General features: G+C 37.1%; 1 protein-coding gene across 2 annotated transcripts; it reads left to right on the top strand.

Moving 5' to 3' along the window:
• The first annotated feature begins 509 nt into the window (after positions 1-509).
• pi15a (peptidase inhibitor 15a) lies at positions 510-8,565 on the top strand. Of its 2 annotated transcripts, none has more exons than XM_058375792.1 (6): positions 510-698; positions 886-1,205; positions 3,590-3,708; positions 4,220-4,352; positions 4,605-4,720; positions 7,147-8,565. In XM_058375792.1, the coding sequence occupies exons 2-6, from the start codon at positions 933-935 to the stop codon at positions 7,280-7,282; spliced, it is 777 nt and encodes a 258-aa protein (XP_058231775.1). In that variant the 5' UTR covers positions 510-698; positions 886-932; the 3' UTR covers positions 7,283-8,565. The 2 variants fall into 2 exon arrangements, with proteins under 2 accessions (XP_058231775.1, XP_058231774.1); XM_058375791.1 differs by having other exon boundaries at positions 512-698; positions 883-1,205.
• The last annotated feature ends 1,698 nt before the right edge of the window (positions 8,566-10,263 follow it).

Here is a 10,263-nt window from a genome sequence, read left to right on the forward strand (position 1 = left end):
ATAAAGCCTGGTTATCATAATGATTATGTATTTGATCGCTGCTAATGAATATATAAATACAGTGTTTATTTTTCATCATTTTTTTTTATATAGTTTTGTTCTTGCAGAATAAATATAAAATTCCCAGTTGCACCATGTGAAGTATTTCCCCAGTTTACCACATAAATGTATCATTTATCAGGATATTACAACCTCCACAAAGACGTCTTTCCCTGTTCTAAGGTTTGGCGTCACTCTTGGCTCTAAGCACGCAGGCTTTGCACAGTGTTTCGGGGGTCAGCGGATAATTTCCCCGCTTATCTTCTGTTTTCTTTTCTACCCTTGCCAGCTGTGCAAACCAAAAGCAGATGTTTATGATTAAACCTGCCAGGAAATAAGTGAGAGAAACAAGGCATTACGTCTACGAGTGATGTGTTTCAGGTGATGGGGTGGGACTCCAAACACCTTTAGAAGCCCTACAGGCTTCTTCTTTTTTTGCGACAGTCACTGTGCTATAAAAAGGCAGCAGCTCTAACTGAAAGCAGAGTCATCTTGTCTTTTACAACAGGAGGAGTTTTACAGGCACGCTGGCTTTTGGACACACTTACACACATATACACATACACATACACACACACACACACACACACACAGACACAGACAGGGATAAGGGACCTGTTCCTCCACACAAAGACACTCTTTCATCATTTTTCATCCAGGTATAGTCTTTTAAACTGCAGCTGGAGTGTTTACACAGTATTTTACAGTGTTTACAGTATAATTTATTGAATAAGTCTTGTCTAATGGATGGATGTGTTCTTGTTTAATTGGAAACTTTGGATTGTGCTGAGAATTTGTGAAGCCAAGTCAGTTTACTTTTACTTTTTTTTGTCACTTCTCCAGCAGACAGATCTTGAAGAAAGGATTTCCTGAGCCAAACCCTCCAGAAGGTCATGATGAATGAGCACAGCTTGGCCATCGATTTGCTCCTCATCTGCATGTCTTGTGGAGCAGCAAGTGTACTTGCAGCATTTAATTCCACCGTCTCTGCTCCACCGTCCACCATTTTCTCTGAAAATAGCTCAAAATATCACATGGACAATGTAAACTTTCCAAAAACCAGACGGAAGAGGTACATTTCCCAAGACGACCGGCTGGCCATTCTTGATTACCACAATAAAGTCAGAGGAAACGTTTTCCCGCCAGCTTCCAACATGGAATACATGGTAAGAAATCTTCAGCCTCTTTTTCTTTCTGTCAGCGATGTCAAATAATTGATATATTTTGGGGGAAAAAAAGATTGATTTCCGCTTGTGTGGGTGGATCGAATAAAGTTCACCGGGTTCAGATTCTCAGTGCAGGAGGAAATCAGTCTTTCCAGGAGTATTACATGAATAATATGACTATCATGGAATAGTAAAACAGTGCTGACAGATATAGTAAGATTAATAGCCAAGATTATGACTGTCTAGCTGTATTTGCTAACTTCTTTTCCTTCCATCTGGGACATTTCGTCATAGCATGCTACTATGTAGTCACTCACTGAGGTAAGTTAAGAGCACAGAATTCCATCCAATTCATGAAACAGTAAATTAGACTCATAAGGCATGTGTTCAATAAACATTAGCACTTTTTTGTGTGTAAAAAGTCTATAAAATACCGTTGTCCCATATTCTTTCCAGGGTACTTTCTGCAATTGTGTTATTTTACCGCTTGATTGGAGACTGTTGTTGTTACTGGCAACATATTTGTTTAGTCAGCAATAACATGTGGCATCTAAATATTTCAGTTTGGTCACTAAAAACTAGCATGTGGCTAACTGAGGTAACGGTTCCAAATCTCTGAAAAAATGTCCTGTACAGACACAAGTTTTTTATTATTATTTAGCATCTAATATTTCAAATACTTTCTAAAGTGTTGATAGTAGACACTGTGAAGATGTGATAAGGCCACAATTGGTTGACAGGACACTAAAAAGAAACGTCAGCCATGATTCAATAGGAATGGATCATTCCATTAATCGGAAGAAATGGGGGGGAGCTTGCGGTTTTATAAACAGATTCTAAAATGTATTAAAGAGTGTATTCGACTATAAAATATCACAACTTTTATATGATTCGAAGTTATTTTAAGTAATTTATTAAGTAATTACTAAAACATTAGTCATTTTACGTTATTCATAATAATCTAGGACTTTACCATTTCTCAGTAATTTAAGAGCTGCAAATTTAACTTATTAACATCACTAGAGGGAAAAAAAAAATCCAAGGTGTTCCCTGACATTAAGTGTAACTAAAATGGATTAAATATATGGTGATAAATGAAAAACGTTGTCAGCATTGCCAAACAGCTGTAGTATAAGAGCAATAAAACACTTCAGGGTGTGCTGTTTAAAGAAAGTAATATTGTTTTGAATGTTGGTCATGAGAACAAGTATATTACAACATGCAAGTAGGTGTATTTTGGAATGTGGCCTGGGATCTGCTCTTTGTGTACAATTTTAGCCGATCTGTTGTAACAAATGTCTCCCTGACTGTCCAGCTAATGTGCAGCTGTTGGGAAGATCCAAATATCCCAGACCACCAAAGTTGTTCGGAGTCGTGCTTAACAAATACTTAACACAGGGACGAAGGACTGATTAAGCTTCCTTGGACACCCATTGGTCATCTGGGTAAAATAACAAAAACATGCTTATGTCAAAAGCAATGTCATAATTAACCATGCCATTTTCCATCTTCTGTCCAGGACTAATTTGGTCATTTTTTTAATGACTTGTCAGATGTTAAGTGATGGCATGGTGATCAGATTTCCTTTTACTGAAGCAGTAGTGTTTCATCGCCATATGTATTTCTCATTTAGAGTCCCTCAGTGTCAGGAATAAAGGTTCTGTAATTTTCCTTGTTGCTATGGTAGAACAGCATCAAGGTTCCATCTTATAAACCTTTAGTACATATATTTATACCTTTAAAAATAATATAAGGCGCATAAGTAGTCCTCAGTGACCACAGAATAACTGCCTACCTTTACTTTAATCTAGAAACAAATTAAAGATACACCACATGCATCTTCCCGGGTTAATGATAGCAAATAAAGTTGCAGAACACACCCCCTTGATGGTTCTACTTCAATAACAAGGAATAGTACGGTATGGTACCATTATTTATGACAGTTTATACTGTCTATATAAGTTTTTTGGACCGATGAAGTGCTTCTCTACTGCTAAATGCTAGCCTCTGAATCACTGATTTAGCCAATTTCTTGACTCAACATTGGACTAGAATTCATTTCTGTGCTTATTTTCTATTTGAGGAAATGAAAATGTTAGATCAAATAAAATAATAGTATACTAACTAGCTTCTTGTTGCTTAACAATGTACTTTTACTTAAAGCCAGTCTTCCAATTTTTTTTGTCAAATTGTTTCATACTGTAAATGCTAATATTGCTAATAAGTAATTATTGAATTATTTTCCTGAATTCTTCCTGTACCATTGTTGTTTTGTACTTAATGGTATTGAGTAATCTCTGGAGGCTTTTAGGCAGTGTGTTTGCAGGAAACATAATTAGTAATCAATAATGTTGTGAATAATTGATATTTTGTTGTGTTTTCAGGTGTGGGATGAAACCCTCGCTCAGAGAGCAGAAGAGTGGGCTACTATGTGTCTTTGGGAGCACGGACCTCGCAATCTTCTCAGGTTTCTCGGGCAAAACCTTTCTGTACGAACTGGAAGGTATGTATTGCACATGTACGTATTTCATCACATGACACTTATCTACGATGAGGCTGGATTTGGATATAGATCTCACATATAGTATATTGTATCTCAGTACATAGACGTCTGGCAAGTTAATGGAAAATATTGCATTTTGCTGCCATGTTATTGGGTCCCATTAGATTGATTAGATGGATTCACTGGGTGTGGTCTCTTCAGTGTGACTCCGCCCCCATCCTCAGGGCACATGGGCTCACTGAATGTTTTAATCAGAAATCAAGTTACAGCAGCGCAGTCACCATTAAATTATAGTTCAGGAAATATTATTTGTTCATCACTTTACTACACGTCCAGAGACTTCCAATAGAATCTATGTTATGGCACATTGAAACTGTTATGGAGGCCTTATTATGACATTTTGTGTCATTTCTTTCCCTTAATTTGCCACGTATGTACATCTGTTTTTTTATCTACCTGACTAGCTGTCCCATTATATGCAGAAACACTTTGTTTTTGGATTTTCTTTCAGGTACAGATCCATTCTGCAGCTGGTGAAGCCATGGTACGATGAAGTGAAAGATTATTCTTTCCCCTATCCACGTGACTGCAATCCCAGATGCCCTCTTAAATGCTACGGGCCCATGTGCACACATTATACACAAGTGAGTTTTTAAAACAGCGTATAATGCGCATGAGCAATTTCATGTATGAACCTGTAAACACAATTTTTCGTTTTAAAAGATAACAGTGGTTGCTATGGTTAAATATTAGTGCTGTTCAATTTTATTTGTATAGAGCTTTTAACAATAGACAATGTCACAAGGCTGCTTTATAGAAAAATTCCTAATAGTTAAATGCGACATTATTTAGTCAGATCCCATTTATCAATGTTTCTGATTGGACTCTGATTGCAGATGGTTTGGGCCACGTCGAATAAAGTCGGATGCGCCATCCATACATGTCAAAATATGAATGTGTGGGGCGCAGTGTGGAGGAGAGCAACGTATTTGGTGTGCAACTATTCAGGAAAGTAAGTCTAACACTAACACACACACACTTTTACAGAGGTTATATACAGTAAATAAAATGCCCTTTAGATCCAAATACTGTATACTAGCTAGCTTATATCACGATTGAATATTCGGATGTGACTGGTCAGGAAGTGTTGATTATTTTTCTAAAACAGCGGCTCTGAGAGTAGTATTAGTGTTACGATAATCCCAGGTTTATAATAAGGCACTTATTATACTTATACAATTAGACTTGCAAAGGGAATGACAAATGCTCCACATCATTAACAAATAATAAAAAAAATCTTCAGTGTCAGTGCTTAGTAGGTGTTCCTTCAAGTTGTCTGCTACACATGGATGTCTTCAGGATGTAAGGCCTTTTGTTTTTTTGATTTCTCAGTAATATGACGAAAATATGTATCATAGAGAGAGAAAAGTAGAGGCTCATTTATAAGGTCATTTATAGCTACTATAATGTAAGTGATAATAGGAAATAACTTGTTTCGTGTCCATTCCACAAGACTATGTCTAACTATAAATGGATAGAAAGTATGATGTCTCATTTTTTAATAAACAATAACCAGAAAAGTTAATGTGATATAAGATGAATGAGAAATGAAAAGGAACATCTGGGTATGCTGTTAATGGAAAATAATCAACATCACGCAGTTAGCAGTCTAACACCACTTTGTTGTTGATTAATTTTATTAGGTTTTATTCCTAACATGACCTGATAAACTGACAGATAATACGTCTGTTAGATATACAGTCAGTTATTAGTTGCACAATATCGTGTCTGCAATAATTGGCCTTATTATCAACGCCATTCACCATTTGGTTCACTTTATAAATATACAATTACTGACTCTAGCCCATCTGTTGCTCTGTCTAAAGTGTCAGCCCTCCTCCACTCCAATCTGTCATTGAGAAAAGACCACACAGGACCGTCTCTGACCAGATATTCTTTGGGTGATAGCCACAGGTCTGCTATTGGATGGATATTTTTAGCTAATGGACTGTTTCTCAACCCAGCTGTGACGCTGAGGTGTTTTTTATAAATCTGTCCAGTATCGAATCAATGAACCTGATTAAATAACAAGAGGAGGAAAAAGACAACATTTAACTAATAATTAAATGCAGTATTAAACAAAGGAGCAGCAGCTTCTTCGTGTTACTCTACTTTTGTTGATTTTTTGTTCACCAACAACATTGCACCAAACTCCCGTCGTAGTGACAGAGTACGAAACGCTCCTGTGCTCAATTAAGGTGTGTAAAAATAAGAATTTTTAGGAAAAAATGTAAATATATTGGTTTGGATTTAAGTAGCTTGAAAAAGTCAACATTTTTTCATTTTTGTGTAAACTAGAAATCTTGAAAAGACTGATGAGCAGCGACTTTTCAACATGTGAACCAGATTCAGGGTAATTATGACAAAAGAAGTACAATTGTTCCCAGTGAGCGACTGAGCCTGAGGAAATACACACCAGATGTGTCTCAATATCACAATCTTAACCTCTTGGCTGGTGTCTAAATGTCCCATTTGAAATGTTTACTGAAAGTGGAATGATACTAAAAATGAGCTTTCCACCATGAAACCTTTCATAAGTGAAAGTGAATGAAAGCAATAAGAATTGAAAACACGGATGCTGGAAGAAGATAATAGTGAAGTCCACCTGCACAACAGGACATAATGTTTTGTCGTTAACTCATCTAGACTGGTATTTGGGTCAGATGTGTTACCTCAGTTTTGTTACCTAATTCACCTTTTTTTTTTTTTCCTATTGAGAACTTGTCTGTGAAAGAAGATGGTAATGCAGTACAGGACAATTTTATAACAGCAGTGAGTGAGTTCAGGATGTAGTGTACTCTGAAGTTTGATAATTGTCCTCACTGTCCAGATACATCAATGATTCTGTACTGTTGGTGACCAGATGGCTCTTTGGACTCGGAGACAGTCTAGAAATACACAGTCTACACAATCAAGGACGCAATTCCACACCATAGCTAGTAGCACAGAGGAAGGAGAGGGGTCATTTAATGCTGGGAAAAAGTCTGAGATGTTTCTAAATCATTTCAATAGTTCTAGTCAGTCAATCAGTTCTAATGGTTGAAATACACAATTTCGGTGCATGTCATAAATACGATGAAGAAAAGATCTTCCCTCGTTCCAAATTTAGTCACCCACAAGCTAGTTCTACCATATCACATGACCAGAGATTCACAGAGCAGCTAAAAAAACACTTCAAGGAAAGTGCACTCTACCCTCTTCTGCATACATCAGCTCACAGACGTCCATGATTGGTTAATATCTTCACCCCTCCCTCTCAGAGAACACGGCCAGTTAGTTTACATCTCTTCGAATCCTGGCAACGGATTTCTGTGGTATGGTTGGGATTTGAGCTTACTGGGAATCTTACATTTTGTCTTCTGTTCTTGTTGTTTTTAGGGGTAATTGGATTGGTGAGGCTCCCTATAAAGTGGGCGTGCCCTGCTCAATGTGCCCTCCCAGTTACGGCGGCTCGTGCAGTAACAACATGTGTGTTCCTGCTCTGAACTCAAACTACCTGCACTGGTTTAAATAAACACACACACACACACACACACATTTTTTTTCTCTATTTCCCCTAGTAGGCTTTGCACAACATTCCTGATTTGTATATATGGATCTATTTAAAATATAACCATTATTTTACTTTTCTTTTTTTGCCTTTCTTTTTTTTTTTTTAAATAATAAAGCCCTTAAATTATTTTGTTAATACTTATCCATACCAGGTAGTGAGATGGCAACAAAACCCCCACAAAGTATTAGTTAAGTTTGGGTTATATGGGAGAAATATGACAACATGTTTCACAAATATTTGTTATGTATCTTGATATTGTTTTTGCTGAGATTTATTTCATAATTCGTAATATCATAATGTACTGATTTCAATTAATCTGAATGTGTTCACTTATTAGCATACCACAATACTCTTACTCAAAATAAATTGACACAATATCTTATCATCATATCACCTACATTTCATTTTTTTTTTCTTAAATAATGTACAGTAAATTCATATAATAGCCAGTCTGTTTTGTTTTATTTTATACAAACCAGTTGTGTTATCTTGGCTCAGTATAGTAGTCTTCTATTTTTTAAACTTAGCACAACAATTTAGCCAAGAAATGAAGAACTCTAGACCCTCTTCATATTATATTTAGAGCTGACTCACAACTTTCTGGTCCAAGGGAATGCCAATTCCATTATAGCAATCAACTAAATGACATGTCATTATACAGTATAATACGTAAAAGCAAATTACATTTGAGTTTGGTTTTGCTAAATTATTGTCAGACCCTCAAAGTTCCAAATATAATCCAAAAATCTCCATTTTAAATCACAGTGCTTCTCCAATTTGCTTAATGAGTGTATTACACACCTATAAGTGCAATCTGAAGTCGAAGTGCCTTTTAGTTCAACCTATTTATCGGCCAAAATAAACTGTAAATACATTTTTGTATGATAGTTATTAAATAATTTTTAACATATTTTTTCGTGGTTTTACCTTTAATTATTTAAGTGTCATTTCTATTGTGTTTTAATTGTCCAGCTATAGCACTCCTCTATGAATAACTGTAAAAAGTGAGTATAAAAGGTATCAGTTTGTCCTGCAGAAGATTTTGCCTTTAATTTTACACAATTTACGAAACAAACCAAGGCGGAATTTGCAACGAAATTTAACTAATTACAGGAGTGTTTAAACAGTTTCATGCACACTGACTGCTTTTAAATTGAAGTTGTATTTATCGTTTTCTACTGAACTGCCCTTTCTTTTGTATTTGTATTTTGTACTTCTGAATAAAGCCAGACTTTTTCTTTTGCTTAAACATATGACCTTGTTCCTTGTGTCAGTAAAGAACACCACCACACACCGCCTTTGTTTATTACAGTTTAAATCCTGCTTCACAGCGTTCACAGCGGGGGACAAATGTGAAAGTAATTATTTAACAGAGTACCTGCTTGAGTACCCGCTTGTACGTCTCAAAGACTACGTCTTCTAGACTTACTTCCCATTCAGTATTGTCATGTCTTTATCAAAACCAGGACTACGGCTGAGTTTTATTAAGTAACCACCGCTTATTCAGCCATTTCTTTTCAAACAAAGCTTGTGTTCAGGATGCCGTGGAGGATTTCTGCAGCTTCTGCTCTGTTTTCTACTTTTGTTCTATGGATTTATCAATATTAATGACTACTGAACACCTCCGGCGAGAGGAAATACTTTATTTATAATGATTTGAAAATCAGAGTGGAAATATGAAGCCAAAATGTTGGTATAGACAACAATTCTTTGAAGACTTTCAGCTACATCTGAACAACAGCCAAACACAAACAGACCATCATACAAGCTGGAACTGGCAATTAGCATGTAAATGTAAAAGGAAATCTGTCCATCGCGGGAAAAACGGGAAATGGGCCCAGGGAGATGGTTGGTGACTACTTATTGTATATGACGTCCTTCACAAAACCTGATTGTAACTTTCCTCTAATTCAGGAAAACCTGAGGTAAAGACTGCAAGCCCTTTTGTTTTGGTCTTTTTTTTTGAAGGATGGTTGAAGGCCAGGAAAGTAATATTCATTAAAACCCTTCTCCCAGTTTGGTCGTAGCCTATTTCTATTTGCTCAGCGTACTAATACCTCTCATGTCGTCGACTCGTGACCATGATCCCATGTTAGAAGTCTATAAAAGGACCCTAAGTGACTCAGTAATACAACTATGGTTGCATATGCATTCTTATTTTGTACGTCCTTCTGTTCAGGACTGCAAGGGTACATGTAAGGCCATATATTCAATTCAAGGCTACAAGGGTGGAAGGCTCCAGACAAGTGCAGACAGCGCTCATTAATAGTGCATAGATTGAGCTTGTTCACTCACATGAGAGTGTCTGAGTATGCAGGGGTCGCTCCAAGGGGCCAGACCCATAATTTCAAGGTGTGTGGTCTGCTTTTTCACAGTAGCTGGTTTATCCTGGACTGCCACTCCTGTCTGACCAGTACCAGCCTGCCAGAAAAAGTAACAACAGGCTGAATGTATGGTCTGTTTGGCCAGAATGGAGCTATTTTGGAGCTTCAACTTCAAGGTGGGTCTCAGTTTTTATCCTACTGTACCCCAGTTCTGTAAGTTCCCAGAAGGTTATCTCCTTGTATTTGATCCAGTACACTCCCAGGTGAAACACACTTTAGGGCTAGGGTCTTGAGACTGGTGAGGGCCTGTCCTAGATCTTCCCACACCTCTTTCAACATCTGGAGATGTTTAAACCCACTGATAATGTGTAAGTTTTATAGTCAATCAGTGTGTGCCAGGTAAAATCTTCTCACCATTTGGGTATCTTGATTTACTGTCCATTTTGGCAGATTAGGAAGCACACCCTCCCATATCACCATACTTTATGACTCCCCCTAGAGTCTTTGTGATTTTTTTGGTGCAATGGATGGTCTTGTGACTGGTTGGAGAGCTGTTGGATTTGGCTTTGGGGTCAGTCTTTGGTATGCAACTATGCTTGGATTGGCACTCACCCTTCT

The sequence above is a fragment of the Hemibagrus wyckioides genome, linkage group LG23, assembly GCF_019097595.1.
Source record: "Hemibagrus wyckioides isolate EC202008001 linkage group LG23, SWU_Hwy_1.0, whole genome shotgun sequence".
NCBI classification, from domain to species: Eukaryota; Metazoa; Chordata; class Actinopteri; order Siluriformes; family Bagridae; genus Hemibagrus; species Hemibagrus wyckioides.